We start from the raw sequence: 19,923 nt of genomic DNA, 5'->3' as shown, positions 1-19,923 counted from the left end.
CTCCGAGCTGTCTGTTAGGATGTGGCAGGAATGGGTGTGGTGGTTGGCACAGATGGCCCTGATCCAACTGCTGCACGGGTTTGGGAACCAGAGGTGCCAGGTTGGTCTGTGTCATCCGTGGAGTGGTGAGAGGCGTCGATGTTCGTGGGATCAGGATCCTGCGGAACCTGGGACTGTGATCCATCTCCCCCTGGTTGGAGGTAGATACTGCACGTTTCCCTGTGGGTGTGAGAGACAGCAGATGTTAATGCCATGTAATGCAACATCAAATTTCCTTATACATTGTCATTGTCACTGTGCCACCTGCTTTGTTTTTTCATATTGATCACTTGTGGATGTTTATTTTGTGGGGTCAGATTGATCTGTGCTCAGGAATCATTGACATGTGAGGGTCTATTTACAATAACTGGCAGAGCCAGGCATATCAGCAGTGATTTGGCATTCATCATGCACCACAGCTATGTCCAGATGGATGCAACACATTAACACTGCGGATCACCATGATGGAAGAACAGAACAGCTGCTTCACGTATTTGTGCCATGGAAGTGGCACATTGCTGTAGTTGGGTAGCTGGCACAAGGCAGATCCTGTTATGCTCTGTGTGGACCCATCTCCACAATGCTGTGTCAATACTTACGTCTGCTTCAAGCATGCACAGGATTTTGAGGCAGCATGTGCATAGAAGTGACTGAGTGAAATCTTTAAGATTACAGTCAGCCACTTTTAGGAGGTGTTGCTGCGACATGACAGGCAAACACCGCGCACCACAACACAACCAGTACACCGACTTCTGGCGCTGGGCTTTAGTACAAGGCACATCTCCAAGGTGCATCACCTTGACATTACCCAGCACCATGGCATGATTTTTTGCATCCACTGCTTCACTGAGGTGAATCTACGGTGTTGTGAATGTTTTGCTTGGATGCTTCATTAGATCTGTATTTGTTGTGTTACATGACGATTGTGACAGTGGGGCACTCCATTGCCTGTCCTAGGTGGCTAAGTATATGTAAGGGGTGTGAGTGACAGGCTGTGCTGGTAGTTTGAGTCAGGTTTGCAACTGGGCGTCCCTCATGGTGTGGCTGTTCCCCCATAGGGAATGCTGCCATGACAGTGGTTGAGAATTCCTGTTCAAGATATCTGTCCTTGTTGTCCTGGTGTTGGTATTTACAGTGGTCACATGATGGCCTTGTGCTGCCTACACCAGGGCCCAGTGTCAGCTATTTTGTCAGTACTTTCACTCTCCCTGTACATTGAGCATGATGCATTGGTGTGTACCTGGGCCATATGGGATGAGTGCAATTGTGCATGGATGTACACAGTATTGTTAATAGGGGTTAGCAGCTATTTAGATTATTCACAATCCCTCTTGCACCATCTTACACTCCCACTTGCACCCTTATCAGTTTCCCCCTTGCAGCCTTCAGGCCCTGCCCCTTGCACCCACCCCCATACTGTTGGCCAATCCTGGGAGTCATATCCATCTACCCCCATACTGTTGGCCACTGCTGGTAGTCATATCCACCCACCCCCATACTGTTGGCCACTGCTGGGTGTCATATCCACCCACCCCTCCCATGTCTGGGCACTGCTGGGAGTCCTCTGCACCCACGCCTCTTATGTCTGGGCACTGCTGGGAGTCCTCTCCACCTGCCCCTCCTATGTCTGGCCTCTTCTAGGAGTCCTGTGCACCCACCCCTCCTATGTCTGGGCACTGCTGGGTGTCATATCCACCCACCCCTCATATGTGTGGCCACTGCTGGGAGTCCCCCATGTTACATGAGTTGTTATTATACTCACCAGGCTCCACGACTCCTTCAATTCCATGTACTCCCACCGGTGGTAGGAGGGCCATGACCTTCTCCTCCCAGGGATGGTACTGTACTGGTCTGCGGGGACCACCACCTCCAGTGGACTGGCTCTAGGCGTAGTCCTCGTCCATCTTGCGCTTCACCATCCAACGCAGATCGTACCACCTGGCCTGGCAAACCTGCCTGGTGCGCCTGATGGGTGCAACAGCATTGACCCTATTGACAATCCTCTCCCACAGGTGTGTTTTGTCAGCTATACTGGTCTGTCTGACCAATGCGCCAAACAGCTGTGGGCTCGACTCTGATGACCTCATCTACAAGGATCTCCATCTCCTGGTTTGTGAACTTTGGATTCTTTGGTGCAGACATGTTGTGGGGTGATTGTGATTGCGGGGCGATGGTGTGTATGGATGGGGGTGTGTGGGACTGAGTGTAAAAGGGGTGTGTGGGTCTCAATATCATTGGTGGTATGTGTGAAGGTGGATGTGTGCAGTTGTTGGCGTGTTGTCAGTCTCTATTGTAAAATGTGTATGTTGCAAAGGATGCTGGTTTGTGTGTGGGGGCTCTTTTTATTGGTCCATTTGTGGGTGTGGCTTATTTTCAATTTTTGGTGGGTGTGTTATATGGGGTGGGTCTGAGTTGGGTCCTCTGTTTGGCAGTTTTGATCTGGACAGGACATTGTTTTGCAATGGTTAGTACTTATGAGACATGTTTTGGAGTGTTGTGCGACTACTTTGTATCTTCCTTGTGCTGTTTTAGGGGTACGCGTGCGCTTTGTTGGGGGGTTCATTTCGTGATTTACTGTGTAGCTCTCTCAAACGTGACGTTTTTGCGGGGTACCCGTACGCTTGGTTGGGGGGTTTGTTTCGTGATTTACTGTGTAGCTCTCTTAAATGCGACGTTTTTGAGGGATACGCGTGCGCTTGGTTGGGGGGTTCGTTTCGTGATTTACTGTGTAGCTCTCTCTAACGTGATGTTTTTGCGGGGTACGCGTGCGCTTGGTTGGGGGGGTTTGTTTCGTGATTTACTGTGTAGCTCTCTCTAACATGACATATTTGCAGGGTACGCGTGCGCTTGGTTGGGGGGTTCGTTTCGTGATTTACTGTGTAGCTCTTTCTAACTCGACGTTTTTACGGGGTACGCGTGCGCTTCGTTGGGGGGTACGTTTTGTATTTGATAGTGCGGCTCGCTCGTACGCGATGTTTTCCGTACAAATCTCAGTTCGTACGCGACGTTGTTTTCCCGTAAGTACGGCGTTCCGGGTACCCGGATCGTACTTTGCGGGTCGTACGGCATGTTTACAAATCGTACGGTTCAATTCCCGAGTCAGTATCGTACGGAGCTTCGCTCATTTTTCATACGGTTCGTAGACATTTGGACGTATATTTCGGAAACGGATCGTACTACGTGATTCGGACGGATTTGTACGATTCGTACGGAAACGGCTACGAACAAGATTCGTCTGACTTTTTTTTCCCGAATCGGAATCGACCCCTAGGTGTCATCACCGTATGACACCAGGGATATTCCTCGTGCTTTGGCCATCCATGCCAGGGGGCTCATGTAAATATTAAAGAGCGTAGGGCTCAATGCAGAACGTTGAGGGACTCCACATCGGAGAGAATAGACTTGGGACGAGAAAGGAGGAGAGGTCACTTGAAAGGTCCGGTCGCTCAGAAAGGAGGAAAACCATTCTAAGGCTTCATGACCAATACCTGCTTCTTCCAAACGAAGGAGCAGGATTTCATGAGACACCGTGTCAAATGCCGCGCTTAGATCCAGCAGGACCAATGCAGATGTGCAGCCGGCATCTAGCGCAGATAACACATATAACACATACAAATTAAATACATAATAAAATACATAACAATAATATAAATATTACTATTAGTAACATCGATATATTTCACATCGGCATTACTAACTTTGATATTACTTACATCGATATAAAAAAATCGATATTACTTACCTTAGGGTCGATATTCTGTTCATCGATATTCTTAACATCGATATTCTGTCCCTTCGATATTGTCACCTCGATATTATTGTAGGTCGATATTTAATACTCGATATTTTGACTGCCCACCGTCTGGGGTATGACCACGCAGTATGTTGTAACCAAGCAAAAAAGCGTCATGCATATAATTCAAGAAGATTTCAGGCAGCTGCAAAATTTTGAAATCATGCATACTGTGGCCATTAAGTGGAGTGATAGGTACACAATGGAGACATATAGAGAACACCTCGAAGTATGGTACAAAATAAACTGTAATTTCAAAGAAAATGGGGAGCGAAGGGAAGGCTGTGGAATACAGGAAGGTAGATGGCAGGGTATCGGCACACTGGCTGAAAAAATAATTCTAGCAATACCAGGTTTACTGGAATCAAGGATTCAGGAGGTAATATCCATTATAATCTGGGGTATTCTTAAGTGTATTTCAGGAATTTTACAAGCTATTGTATACCAATGATATAAGAGTGACTAGGCATGAATACATAAGTATGTAAATACTAGTAGGGTACCACGATTATCACAGGCAGATGCATCATGAGCTCAGGTATCCTGCAAGCTATCTCTTCATTTGCAAGAGGTAATGCGGTGGGTCAGATACATCCCTGTTGAATTTTACAAAACATTTGCTTCTGAGATGAACTGAGTGTTTCTGCTGGTAATACAAGTAATAGATAAGGGGCTTGAAATCCCTTGGTCATTGAACAGTATCAAAATAACAGTATTTCTTAGAAAGGGGAAGCTGGTGAATGATTGCTGATCTTATAGACCAATTTCGTTACTCAAAGCAGATGCAGAAATACCTGCTAAAATCATTGCTGGCAGGGCTGCATAGATAGTGGGCCAGTTACTGAGTCCAGAACAACATGGTTTAATTCTCAGCTGAGACACCACTGTACACATAAATAATGCTGTTGCTATGCTTGATACAGTGCAAATATTAAATAAAAATGGAGGTATTTCATATCAATATTTATGGATCACTCTTCGTAAAATAGTCTTTGGGGGGGAAATATCAGTAGCATACAGGCATTGTATGTCAATCCAACTGCTATTGTGGTTATAATGGGGAATAAGTTGAAAACATTTAATATCACACAAGGCACGAGACAGGTCTTCCCCTTATCTTCTTTATTATTTGCATTATATTTGGAATCGTATCTGTTGGCATTAAAAAGGAACATGACTATACCCCCAATCTCTCTTAATGTTAATCGAAAGGCATCAATTTATGCTGACCACATTAATATACATTCGCACAATGTCAATCTGGCTGTCGAAACAATGGAGGGGAGGCGAATACATTTGCAGAACTCTCTGGTTATAAACTTAATATAAAAAAGATGCATATTACATCGAATTATATGACTCAAAAGCATGACACAAGAGTGGTAGTGTTGGCTACTTATCTTGGTATTAAGGTCTGCTGTATTGTAAGCAAACTGTAAATCCTTCACTGGGCCTCATAGCTCCATCCCCACAATGTGGGGGTTCAATTACATATATTCTTTTGTTTGGGACCGACGTTTGGAAATTGTTCAAAACAAGAAGGCAGACCATCTGAATGCCGGCATTCAAGCGAGAACGGAGTGAATTTAAATTCCTGGGAGACCAATGGTCCCGTGGGTGGAGAGATTTTAAAAAACTCATGATTGGTGATAGAGCTGACATGGCTATTTCCAAACGGCTATTTCCAAACATCTATCCCAAACAAAAGAATACATGTAATTGAACCCTTACATTGTGGGAATGGAGATATGAGGCCTAGCAAAAAATGTACTTACCCATAAGGACTTCACTTTTTAAGACAACCCTATGAGTTTGATCGGTCATATTGAAAAAGATTTTTAATGAGAGACTTAGAAAAATTCTGTCTTGAAAAAGGTGGTTACTATCCATAAGAACACCGCCAAAATGCGTAGATGCACTGAACTAAATCTATTCAACAGGCTGGCATAATCGATAAGGAAGTTTGAACTAATCACATGTCTGTTGTCTGATTTCTTTTATGGATTAGTCCAAGAACTATAAAGAAGTGAATTCTCGTATATGTTTTGTGTCTCTCTCTTTTTTCTCTTCTGCTTTTATCTCTCCCCCGTGTTTCAAAGTTTTACTGTTGTTTGATTTGTAAAGTAGTTTATTGAACTGTATAAGCTATCTATGTATTGGAATTTGTTTGTTCTTCTGATTTTTTTTATAATTATGTACCATATAAGTAAAATGTTACAATTATGAAATGGTTTTTAATGTGTGGGGAAATGTTTTAATTCATGACTTATTGATCGTACAATACAATTTTTAAGTATTAATCTAAGTAAAATATATCTTTCATCGTTTGAGTATTTGTGGCACTACAATTATAGACCTGTTGGTCTGTGACATGTGTGGAGTATAAATGTATGAGGTTTTCTAAATGGGAATACATGACAAAATCACCAAAGGGAATATTTATTTGTCTTCACTAGTGATTCTTTCAGCAACCAATATATATAAAGTAGTAGGTAGGAAAGAATGTTGTGAAAATTAGTTTGTAGGATAAACAACCTTTGATACCCTGTTTTTCAGTTGGCTCATGAGTCTAGAATTATGTGAATATATACACAGGTTGGGATTACGTTACCCAAGAGTAGGGATTAATTAATTGTTTCTCTTCTAAACAAATTCTTTACAATCTTTTCCCATAGATCATTATGGTTTTTTGACATTTGAGATCCGCTAGGCATATTCAGTTGAGTTTGTCTGCACAGGTATTAAGAAAGCCAGCCAGGTGTTGAACCACCAGTGAAATGCCCTGACATTCCAGCCTTGTCCAGAGATGCAGGGTCTCTTTACAAAGGGTCCACAACCTCACCGACCCCACCCTATTTGTTGCATTAACACATGGAGGTGGTGTTGTCCGTGCAAACCTGCACTAACTAGCCTTCCCTTGATAGAGGGCAGAAAGGGTTTTAATGCTAGCAGGATCGCCCGGAGCACCAGTAGGTTAATGTGGAGTCTGGATTCTGCTGGAGACCAGCGTCCTTTAATCTCCACCTCTCCCAGATAGCCACCCCATCCCAGGAGTGACGCATCTGTCGCCACTTAGAGCTGGTTGAGGTACTGGGGAGGGGTCTGCCGCTGACCCAATCGCGGTTCCTAATTCACCACAGCAGATCTTTAGCAGTACCCTCCAAGATCGGGATGATTTCAAAGAGATTCCCCTGATGCTGCGCCCACTGAAACGTCAGGTCCCACTGCAGAGCCTGCATATGCCAGCGGGCATGTCTCAAAAGCAGGATGCAGGAGGCCATTAGGCCCAGCAGCCTCAGGACCAGTCTCTCTGAAATCCAGGATAGAGGCTAAATCATTGGTATCATAGCCTGAATGCTCTGGACTTACCATTCGGGAGGATAGGCCGAAAACTGCACGGGTCCAGAAAAGCTCAGATGAAAGGGAGCATCCGAGAGGAGTTGGGTGTAACTTCAGTAACTTGATAATGAACTCCAGCGAGTTCAGGGGTCCTCCGTAGTCTGAAGGTGGGAGAAGAAAGCCTGGTGCAAGCCCGCCTTTAACAGCCAGTCATCGATATAGGGGAAGACTGGCACTCCTGATCTCCACAGATAAGATGCAACCACCGCCATCACCTTAGTAAGCAACTGAGGGGCACTGGTAAGGCCAAAAGGAAGCATGGCAAACTGAACGTTTTTGTGGCCCACCGTGAACCAAAGATAACGCCTGTGGGCAGCCAGGATGGAAGTATGGAAGTGAATGTCCTGCAAGTCCAACTCTACCTTCCAGTCTCTGGGGTCCTGGACAATCAGGACTTGAGCAAGCATGAGCATTTTGAAGTTCTCCTTTATGAAGAAGAAATTGAGAGGCCACAGTTCTAGGACAGGAAAAAGGCCTTAGTCCTTCTTGGGCACCAGGAAGTAGCAACAACCCCAACCTACTTCTGGCTTTGGCACCCTCTTCTTGACTCCCTTGGTCAAAAGAGCGTCACTTTCTGGCAAAGCAAGGAGATGTGGTCAGCCTGTTGCAAGAGGGTGACATAGGTGGAGAGGTAGTCACAAAGGGGAGGGAGTAGCCCCTTCGGATAATTGAAGAACCCAGCAGTTTGATGTTATAGACCCACAGCCGCGCAGGTGATAAGAGGACAAACTCAAGGGGTTTGAAGGCTTCAGCTGCTGGGGGAGAGGTGGACTTGCCCCGACCTCTGGCTGCCCAACTCTCAGGGTATGGGAGTATCACATCATCGGCCAAGTAGAGGCTGGAAGCATGTGCACAGTGGTGGCTGGGCTGGTAAAGACGTGGCAGAAAACCCATTTCGTGGCCACGAATGGAGCAAAAAGCCGACTGGGTTTGACGAGGGGCCATGGAAAAGCCCTAGCTCTGCTATCCTTGAAGCGGTCCAGAGCTGAGACCGCCTTCACTTCGAAGAGATCGAAGCCATCAAAGGGCATTTCCATAAGCGACTCTTGGACATCTCGGAAGAGCTAGTTGCTCTCAGCCAGACGTGACGCCATAAGGCAACTGATGAACAAAGCGCTCTGCACTGCAAGTCAGTCGTGTCAAGGCCACATCAAATCATGAGCTTCACTGCCTGTCTCCCATCAGACATAGCTTGGCAGAGTATGGCCCGGGCCTCCTATAGGACCAAGAGCAGCACTTGCGCAATAGAATCGCACAGGGCATGGGAGTAATGGCCCAGAAGGGACGTGGTGTTCGCAGACCACAGAGCCAGGCTTGTGAAAGAAAACATTTTCTTTCAAAAGATATCCCTATCCACTAGGCTGATAGGGAAAGTGCCAGGATTTACACTGGAAGTGGAGGCTTTGACCACCAAGCTCTCCCGTGTAGGGTGTTATGCGAAGAAGGTGGGATCTCCTGGGGCGGGGAGGTGGCGGCATGCAATCGTCCTGTTCACAAAAGCCATGCGCAGGGTTTCAACCAAGTCCCCAGCAAGATTTTCGTGAGGGCTTCATTAACAATGGGAGAAGCTGTCACTCGCGGATGAAGCACCTCCGACAAGAAGTTAGTCTTGACTGTCACTGAGGGTAGGATACGGTCTAGGACCTCAGTCACCCTTCTCACCACCATAGCAAAAGAAGCCCTCACCTCTGTAGCCATGGTAGGGGGAGAGAGCATGTCAGTATCTGGAAAGGTGCACAGTCCGCTGAGGTCTTCAATTCGTTACACCAGTCCATGTTGGGGTCTAGAGGCTAGTATTCTTCAGGGTTCAGCAACCCCTCCTAGTCCTCCCCAGGTCCCACCTTTTAAGAACAGGGCTCAGATTCTGGTATTAAACACATGGCTCTAGTCAATGCTAGAGTTCCCATTGGACAATGCCCCTTCAACTCCGTGTCAGGGGTGAGAATGAGGACAAAGCCCCCCGGTAGCGTTGGCATTGGAACTGGTGCCAGAAAAGGTCAAGTTGGTAACACCGGCACTTGTCCCGGATCCATCCTTTGATCCAAGAGACCTGACTGGAACCAAGAGTGGAACATCCGGCAGATAACCAATGGGGCTCCTCCTGAACCCAAGGGCCACGTAGACACGTCAGCGGGAACAGGCAGCCCAAATATGCACGGCACTAAACTGCCCTCCTACCATTGTGGACTCGGCAAAATCCCTTGGTATAACCCTTTACGGCAGCCTGAATATGCAAGGCCATATAAACTCTATGGCCAAAATGGCTTGATTCCACCTGAGCTACCTAAGAAACCTAGAACCCTTCCTCGATGCCTCCGACCTTAAAACGGCAACCCAGGCCCTAGTCATTTCCAGACTTGAATATGAATGCTCTACTCTCGCAGGGCTACCCAAAAATTCTCTGGCCCCATTGAAAGCCTGCCTCCTCACCGCCTCCAGACTCCTAACGGGCTCAAGAAAATTTTACCACATCTCTCCCCACCTCAAAGCTCTGAACTGGCTTCCCCTAGAAACCAGAATACAATTTAAACTAGCCTGCATCACTCACAAAGCTCTATACTCGAATTCCCCTACATTTCTCGCACAAAAACTCCTGATATCCGGAGGAGCCAGAAACTCCTGATCTGCCAAAAACCTGCTGCTGCAACCAGCACGCTTCCAGAAGAAAAAAAACTGCAATCTGGCCTTCTCTGGGGCCGCACACAGAATCTGGAACTCTCTTCCTCCCTCCATCAGAAGACTTCCGTCCCTGGCACACTTTAAGAAGGAGACCAAAACCTTCTTAATGGGAAAATACCTCACCTAAAGAATACTTTTCAATCACCTCATCGACTTGTTCCACCCTCCTCCTCGGTATTATCCACGACCTCCACCGATGACATATTTTTCTGCACTCTGGGGCATCCCCCCATGAGATGATACAGCGTGTATATTATACCTGCCTGCTTTAATTTTTATCTGCTTTAATTTTTTATCCCACATGTAGATTGGACCTTTGACGGTGTGCACCTCCTGTATATTCTGCTTTAATTTTATCCCACATGTAGCTTGGACTTAAGACTGTGTGCTCCCCCTTACAATGTATGCTTGGCTCTCCCAATGTGATCCCTCCCATCCTCACAACTTGTATTCCTCCCACTCAAGCCTGTAAAGCGCTCTGATACCCTCACGGGTCTGGTTCGCACTCTATAAAACTACAAAATAAATAAACCTGGTGGAGTTGGGTGGGGGTAGCTCCAGCTCACAGAAACTCGGGGAGGCGTGAAGCTGGCACAGGTCCAGTCTCAACCATGGAGCCAGACCTTAAATGACCTCTCTTCGGATGACTTCAAAAGATGGGGAGAAGTCGAAGGCCTCTTCGGCTTCTTATTCTTCATACACATGTGGGACTTACTCAAAGACGATTTAGAGTGTGATGAAGATCTTGGGCTCCGTGACCGATCCTTGGACCTTCATCTCGGCCGGGATCGAGACGGTTGCGGTGTCACACGTTGGGCGACAAGGAGCTTGAGGGAGCATGACGTGGCAGTCAATGCAGGTAGTACGTAGCCTTGTGGTTGTGCTTGAGACACCAGAGGCAAACAAGTTGACAGGCGTCGCAGGGTTTAAAGCCGGCCTTCTTAGTTGACATCCTGCCGCACCTGGAGAAAAATCTGGACCAAAAGCCGAAAATGGTCAGTAAAAAATGTACTGGGGGTAGCTCTCTCCGGAACTGCACTAACTGGTGCTGAGAGAAAAGGGCTGACGTTGGTGGGGTGGTGCCAATATAGGCACCGCACATGTCCCATTCGGCGTGAATGACACCGATGACGCCATGAAGAGCCGAACGACGCAACCTACTGAAGCACAGGGGTACTGCTCATTAAAAAATCTCCGGATCCAGTCTGACACCTGCGGCTAATTCTAAGATTAGGAATCTGCGACTGGACTAGAGACAATGCAAAGCGTATAAAACACTTATGTGCTGTGTAAATGCAGATGCTGTTTTGTTACCAAGATCGCAGCCAATGTGCAAGCTACTGCTCCTGCTCATTATTGCAGCATTCAAAGTCAACCTAGCTACTTTGCGTTGTCAATTTTAGCCAATATGTATGTTAAAAATCAAATCATGAGGCTGATCACCATATGGAGAACCTAAAACCATATCTCTGGCTTTCGAAATTGTTTGAGAAATGACAAGTACAAGCTGCTATGCATGTGTCCTCAAGGTGGAGACTGATCTGCCACAATAAAAGTTATATTTAGTAGTTCTGTAACCATTTGACTCTAACATAAGTTTATGGTTCTAAAGTGTATAAACACTGATAGGCAATTTTGTTCAGAATTTGCACCAAAAAAAATGGAAAACACCCACTGTAATTCACAAAAGAAAACACTGAAAACAGGACACTTAACTCATACATTCCCATCCTGCTGAAATTTTACCCAATTTTTTTCTCTGTAAATTTGTAAAGTTTTGCAATTAAATTCATATAATATTTCGTTGAATGTTGGTACCGATATGCACCCTTTACTCCACCTGAGTTAACAGTAGGCAGTTTTAGTGAAAATGTTTGCAGAGAGGCAGTTTTTTGCTCTATGTTATTCCATAAATGTCTATAATCCTAATCTGATAAAGCCTGAAAATGCTATCATACCTGCATAAAGATGGCGGTACACTCATCCACGGTGATCACAACATATCTGTCCGTCCCACCTAACTGTTGTAAAGACTCGTTGCATCTTCTTTCTATAAACGTGACGTTGTACCTGTAGGAAAAGTAAATAGGAACTGGCTTGTGTCACTGCAGCGATGCATACGGTTCACAAATGGTTAGGCGGATCCATGGTCATAGAATAAACTTAAACATATTGGTCAATCTATTTTAATTACCTGGAGTTTACATTTCTCAAACCTTTCACTCTTTTACGCTTTAAACTGAAATAAATAACTGCACAAAGGAAATGCACTGGTATGCAATATAAAGTCATTTTGATATTTTAAACGAGTGATGGATGATGTATTAAATGCGTTTAATGCTACACTAATACAGTCCCCATCAGATGCCTATAATGTTAACAAACTTGTATTAAATATGTTCATGCAAAGAAGCGAATGGAAGCATCAGGCATTGGACAATTCAATATCCCAATATGCATATTTATAGAAGTACAAAATATTCATACATCAGGGCCCTTTACAGCCTTGGCAGCCCGGAATTGAATTCCATGTTGAAGTGCCTGGGTTCTGCAGAACGAAACTTGATATAATTGTAATCAATTTAATCAAGCAAAAACGTGATTGATAAATAAGATGGACATGATAGAAATGTTCCAATGCCTCAGATGGAATCAATAATGAAACAAGCATTCACAATGCAACGGTCTCGCCTTTGCTAAAGTTAGAGCTATTTGCATTGTAAATGACAACATTTTATTTATGTGTTGGTTTTGAAAACAGATAAATAAATGGCATTGTCATGTACAATGTCAATAGCTTAATCTCTCGCAAATGCGAGACCCATTGCATTTGCACCCACACACACAGAGAGCCACACACACACAGAGAGAGCCCCCCACACACAGAGCCCCCCACACACAGAGCCCCACACACACAGAGCCCCACACACACGGAGCCCCACACACACACAGAGCCCCACAAACACAGAGCCACATACACACTGAGCCACACACAGAGCCACACACACACACACACACACAGAGCCACACACACACACACACACACACACAAAGGCACACACACACAGAGCCACACACACAGAGAGCCTCACACACACACACACAAAGCCACACACACACACACACACACAGAGCCACACACAGAGAGCCACACACACACAGCGAGCCACACACACACACACACAGAGCCACACACAGAGAGCCAACAACAGAGAGCCGCACACAGAGAGTCACACACACACACACACACACACAGAGCCACACACACACCCACACACACAGAGAGCCACACACACACACACACAGAGCCCCAGACACACAGAGCCCCCACACACAGAGCCCCACACACACAGAGCCCCACAAACACAGAGCCACACACACACACAGAGCCACACACACACACACACACACACACACACAGCCACACACACACACACAGAGCCACACACACAGAGCCACACACACACACACACAGAGCCACACACACAGAGAGCCACACACAGAGAGCCACACACACACACACAGAGCCACACAGAGAGCCACACACAGAGAGCCACACACACACACACACACACACAGAGTCCCCCCCACACACACAGAGCCACACACACATACAGAGCCACACACCCACACACACACACACTGAACCATACACAGAGAGCCACACACACACACACACAGAGCCCCCCCACACACACACACAGAGCCACACACACACAGAGCCACACACACACACAGAGACACACACACACACACACACACACACCGACACACACACAGAGAGACACACACACACACACAGAGCCACACAAAGGGAACAGAGGCCAGAAAAAACGATCACAACGAGGGAATAGGGGGCAGAAAAACAAGCACAACGAGGGAACAGGGGGGGGCAGAAAAGCAAGCACAACGATGGAACAGGGGGGGCAGAAAAGCAAGCACAACGAGGGAACAGGGGGCTCAAAAGATCGCACAACGATGGAACAGGGGGCAGAAAAGCACGCACAACGAGGGAACAGGGGGCAGAAAAGCACGCACAACGAGGGAACAGGGGGTCAGAAAAGCAAGCACAACTAGGGAACAGGGGGGCAGAAAAGCAAGCACAATGAGGGAATGGGGGGCAGAAAAGCACGCACAACGAGGGAACAGGGGGGCAGAAAAGCAAGTACAACGAGAGAACAGGGGGGCAGAAAAGCACGCACAACGAGGGAACGGGGGCAGAAAAGCAAGCATAACGAGGGAACAGGAGGGGCAGAAAAGCAGGCACAATGAGGGAACAGGGGGGGCAGAAAAGCATACACAATGAGGGAACAGGGGGGCAGAAAAGCACGCACAACGAGGGAACAGGGGGGCAGAAAAGCAAGCACAACAAGGGAACAGGGGGGGCAGAAAAGCAGGCACAACAAGGGAACAGGGAGGCAAGAAAACGGGCACAATCAGGGAACAGAGGCAAGAAAAGCGAGCACTCATTGGCTGGGGCGGAGGACTCGGCAGCTTCTCTACTTCTTCCGGCGGCGGTCCAGCAGAAATGGCTCTCCGAAAAGCCCCGACATTTTCGGACTGGGGGGCGTGTTTCTCTTTCTCTCCTCTTCCCATTGGCTGGAATGTAAAATTCCAGCCAGTGGTAAGAGGAGAAAAAGAACCTAAACAAACACGCCCCTCAATACCAAAAACACGGGGCTTAAACAGACAGACGCCCCTCTCCTCCAATGGCTGGCCTCCGTTTAGGAAGCCAGCCAATGGAGAAGAGGGGCGGGTTCAAGCCCCACACTCCAAAACATGAGATCTCCCCAGTGAGACTGCGCAAGCGCAGCCTACGCAGGAACTCGGACACCGGCCCCTCGGGCATTGCCGGAATGCCCGCGTTACCAATCCAACGCTGGGTCCACAGTATAACATAGGAAACATTATTAAAAGCAGCCGGTTTGCACTATGTGACTAGCATCAGTTTGGATTTGCATACAGTTGACTCCTCTTTATTGATGTCAACGGAGAACAGGCAATTATATGAGGTATCTCAGTGTCCCCCATCCTTGAAAGACTTCACACCACAATCCCTGGGGAGCCAGCCCAGGTCAGAGTTGTTTTTTCCCCTCAATCAAATTGTTTCCATTTAAATCCATTGTACAAGGGACTGCAATCATCACAAAACCGTTTTCCATCCATAGGCAACTTTTAATTTATTATAGTAAACAGCATGTGCGTCCAAGGTGTGATGTCAAAATTAAGTCAGCATGTATAAAATAGGCCCCTTTAATCCAAACCAGCTGCAACATGTCTAGAAAATGGAGGCTACATAAGCCAGAGGTCTTCTGCTCATTTGCATTACGCAGCAAATCATTCGGAGAACTGCACCTGCTGTAATTCCTTTAACAGTCATACAGTCTGATAAACATACTGGGTTAGAACAGACACTGACCATTAGACGTAGTGGAAAATGGCAATTTCGTTTTATATATAGGAACATGGATGCCACAGATTTAGCCCTGCAAGAAATTAAACCTGGCAGTACGCCATATTACCGGGACACTGGCAAACAAGGTCCATTCATAAGCAAACTGTTTACCAGAAATACATAAAATTTGTTTTTTCAAGAATAAACTATATTCCAGTAATTGCAGTATCTCTCGATACTCAAAAAGAGGCAGAGGACTTTTTCTTACCCCTCTTCAATCGTTTAAGCAAGTAACTATAAAAAATAGCAACATTTAATTACTTTTAAGACACCTACACCGAATTTTTGTGGCAATGGCTGTGTAATTAAATCATCCATTCGGCGCCAGCGAAAACAGTCATATTTTTTTCTTTCAAAGTATAGAAATTGTATTCGCTTGAAAAAGCGATTTTGAAGAAAATATTTTTAAAAACGATGTGACGCAACTCGTTACTTTCAAGTATTCTTTTTTTTATAGGGTTCCCTCGTTCAAGTGAATTCAATTGTGATTGTGTTACGCTGTCTTCATTTTCCAGTTCTCACAGGTGACTATTAAAAATGTACAGCACTGCTGCATTTGCCGAGCCCTCGCTGTTGCAGGGGACTGACGCAATGCTCCAAGGGCGCCCGTTTTGTGTAGACAATGCAGGTTTCATAATGCAAACAAAGGTATGAATCGAGAAGCGCGAAACCACAAAGGGCAGGGGCATTCCCTCCAAACCAATCACTTATATACTCACTGAACCACACTATAAATGCAGCTGTAAATATCTCCTACGAGCTATGGAGTAGATGGGTGTGTGTGTATTTGTTTACAAATCTTCTGGACTTTGCAAGGGTGTACTCGCCGGAGTTTTGCAAGTGACAGACACGTTTGCCGCCTCTTGCAATAAGTGACGAAGCCGATGGTGTAGGAAGCTGGCGATTGTACGTATTCATTAGCGCAATGTGTTTCCGGAGCACAGCTCAAGCCAGATCAGCATTTCCAGAGGACTTTTGTTAAAAACCCTAACAGTTTAAGGACTGCGCACACCCGCAGACGCCCTTCAGTATATGTGGTAGACTCCGATATCCATCATAAAACCTCCATTCGGTATCAGTGCAAGTGCAGGCGCACAACACGGATCACATTTTAATCTAGTGTCAGAGTGCACAGTAACCGTTTGCTTTTATAGTTGCCATCACCTACAGTGCATGCAAGCTTCTAAACTGTTCGCCTTTCAAAGTGTTGCTAGAGTTCTCGTAGTGTGAAAAGCTGGTCCATCTTGAACTTTACATTGAAGTGCAGCGGGATTGGCACGCGTTGCCGAGACGGTTTACAGATCTGTGTTTTTCCCCAACTAAAATTGTTCTTTCACACCAGGGTCAAAGCTATGGCCTCTGAGGCGTTACACAATGGCTTTGAAGGGAACAACTGCAGTGGTCCTTTGTGGGGTATTTCACCTGGACTGTCCCTCCCAGGACATCCCCCAGTTGACTGTCCCTCCTTAATTACTCTGATTTCCCAAAGGAAACACGCCGCTCCTTGTGCCGACGATATCGCGTGCTGCAAATAGCCCCCTCCCCTGTGGAATGAATGTCTTTGACCCGAATGCTGTGTTCCTTTGCATTGAAAAAACAATGGTCTCACGGGGTCGTCGTGCCTCCAACTGCTAAGTATGATAGAAATCCCGTAATAAACAATCATTCAAATATTACTTACAATGATCTTCCATGAATTCAGCTTAGTATGTTGTCCCGCGCTCATCTTAAAATGGATATCACGTTTCTGAAATGTTACCACTTCCGGGTTACATAACAACCAATCCCACAGATAAGAATATTCTGGGAACTACCTGGGAGTGGGCGGTACCACAATGTGTAAACTGACGTAGAAATGGATCATTTGATCTAACGTTCGCTAATGTAAAGCACATCGTAAATCCTGAGCTGTGGAGTTTATTTACTTACCTCTTCCCGAGCCGATTTTGAGGAAGTTGGCGGGCGACAGCTAATGACGGACTACCTTTCTGGAATGGATTATAATCCTCTACGGGGCTGGGCTGACCAGAATAGGCGCCATCTGGATTAAAAGGGTGGTGGCGCGAAGCAGGACTGATCTCTAGTGGTCTGCCTGAGTGATTGTTGGATCAGTTCGTTCAGGGAGCCAGGTGACGGACCGTCTGCTCACTACTGAAAGCCTGTTCACGGCCGACTACTCACTATTGATAGTCTGTTCTTTTCTGGCTGGGTGTGCCCATTTGACTGGCACCGGTGTTCTCAGTGACTGCTGTACGAGAGACGCATAGTGACCCTGCATGTTACGGGGGTATTACATTATGTGCAATGTTATTACTTGATATCTGATAGGCCATTGTAGACCAGAAGGCTATGACAGGCGGGTGGAGCGTTCGATGCTCACCCGTTGCTCTAGGAGGGGAACAACAAGAAGAAAAACAAGCACTGCCATTTGTATCTAAGCCCTGTCCTTTTGCGATTGGGGACGTGTTTTTTACTTTCTTTCTCGGTTGTAAAAGCCCCTGCCTTTTCAGACTGGGGGCGTGTTTTTGACTGTTGTTTATAGCAGAGAAAGAAAGTAAAAAAACACGCCCCCCCAATCAGAAAAGGACGGGGCTTAGATACAAAGAATGACAACACTTGGGCCTCTTCTCCAATGGCTAACCTCCGTTTAGGAAGCCAGCCAATGGAGAAGAGGGGCAGGTTTAAGCCCCCATACTCTAAGACATAAAGTTTCGGAGCGAGACTGCGCAAGCGCAGCCTTTCGCTAGCCGAGACCTAAAAAGGAGGCACACTAAATGGAAACAAATGACCTAGATTCAGGAGATCCAAGAGACTTTAATTAGTAAAAAGGCAGCTGAGATGAACTTTCAGAAGTGAAAATTTGTCTCTATAATTTAAGAATGATTTTGAATTTCACAAGAAAGATAAGCCACACAGGTCTTTTAGTAACATCGTAGATACATTAGTGAAGTGAAATAACTGGTTTGGAACAGCAGACGAGATCTGCTGTGAATTAGTTTGTTTGTAAAACAATTCTACAAGGTTTTCCACATGATATATCATGTCCCAAACAGAAAAACATAGATATTACAAAGTTTTCTGGGAGAAAACGTTCAGCATGTCAGCGACATTTATTTTTTGTTTAACAAAATTCCACTTTGTGAGTATGTTGTTGAAGAAGAAAAAAAAATCTTTGCTCAACTGAAGAATTAAATATGGGGTTCAATCGACAAAGCATATGTGCCTTAAAAGGGCCACACGTGGTGGTGGCTTTGCTGAAGGCAAAGAGATCTCCGTCTGCTTGCAGTAGATCTCTCAGTATGGTGGTTAGTCTTCTGGCACGGCAGCAGAGAACTTCCCTCTGCTGCCCAGGTGGACCAAGTACCGGATGTACTCTAAATGAGCACTCAAATCTGTATTAGAATCCACCAACAAACGTGTATCCATCATATCATGGTGGAGGAAATTCTGCTGGCCGATTCACTACCATACTAAGGTGAATGAAATCCACAGGGATTGTCCTCCAGATTTAGGGGCTTATTTACAAACCGGTACTTCACTTTTTCCCATGCTAAAAGTGACGCACTGGCAGCACAAGGTGCTTGTAATTTAAGCCCCTTAGTGTGCTCGCTGGAGAAAAATCTACAGCCAGAATTTCCTCCACCTTCCAAAGATGGTGGGAATTTCATCAGTGGATTTACCACCATACTACAATGAAGTAAATCTGGCTCAGGATTTAGAATTTCCTTCAGAAATCGGAGGATTCTATATTAACACCTAACTCTGTGTAAAGCCCAATAGGTCAGAGTGAAATCTAAGATATTTAGGGACTTATTTACAAGCCCCTTGCGCTGCCGATACGTCACTTTTTCCCATATTAAAAGTGACACACTGGCTGCACATGGGGCTTGTAAATAAGCCCCTTAGAGTGTTAGTGCCAAGAAGGTGTTGGTTTTTCTCACCAAACTGGGCGTAAATCTGCCTTGGGCGGGCCACCTTGGAGAGAACATCTATGGATTAAAATACACCAATTAACATTTTCATTTGTGTAGGCCACCCTTTCCATAGCACACTGCCACATAGGTACATTTCCAAACACCAGTTGGGTGGTAACTGAAAACCTTCTAAGTTCTGCAAGAAAAGTTAATACCGGAGCAAAATTTCTTCCACTGTGCTATCATTGTAAGAGAAGGAAATTGCACTAGTGGAAACCGCTTTGAAATTAGCACTTTCTCAAGGAATTTAAAAATGAACACATTAATTACTAGTAACGTTCCAAATTATATGTCTACACATTGTCTCATCTTTAACGCTTTTAAATACACAAGGCTTGCTGTGGACGATTTTTTAGCAACTCTCCATCAACTAGGCCAGGTGGCACTGTTGCTGTGTCTCCTTTGGAGCTGTGAAACATCATCTTCAGAAGCGATGCCGTAGGTCCCTAAGGCGTTCATCGGTAACATCAATTACACATTGAATTTCATGAATCCCAGAGGCCAGCATAGAAAAAAAGCTGAGCCAAGCAAAATTCATATTAAAGAGGAATATCTGCTTGAATGAACCAATGAAGAACGGCATC

The 19,923-nt window shown here is 45.8% G+C and overlaps 1 protein-coding gene across 1 annotated transcript in view; it reads right to left on the bottom strand.

Annotated features, from left to right (window-relative positions):
* The window catches only part of SHOC1 (shortage in chiasmata 1), a 1,878,679-nt gene that overhangs the window by 402,604 nt on the left and 1,456,152 nt on the right, over window positions 1–19,923 (bottom strand). Inside the window, exon 22 of the mRNA XM_078676649.1 lies at window positions 11,869–11,980. Within this exon, the coding sequence (XP_078532775.1) occupies window positions 11,869–11,980 (112 nt within the window). The remainder of the gene's footprint in view (window positions 1–11,868; window positions 11,981–19,923) is intronic.

This window comes from Lissotriton helveticus, chromosome 2_1 (genome assembly GCF_964261635.1).
Source record: "Lissotriton helveticus chromosome 2_1, aLisHel1.1, whole genome shotgun sequence".
Lineage (NCBI taxonomy): Eukaryota > Metazoa > Chordata > Amphibia > Caudata > Salamandridae > Lissotriton > Lissotriton helveticus.
Note: the sequence above shows the minus strand (reverse complement) of the source record. Positions and strands in the feature narration are given on the sequence as shown.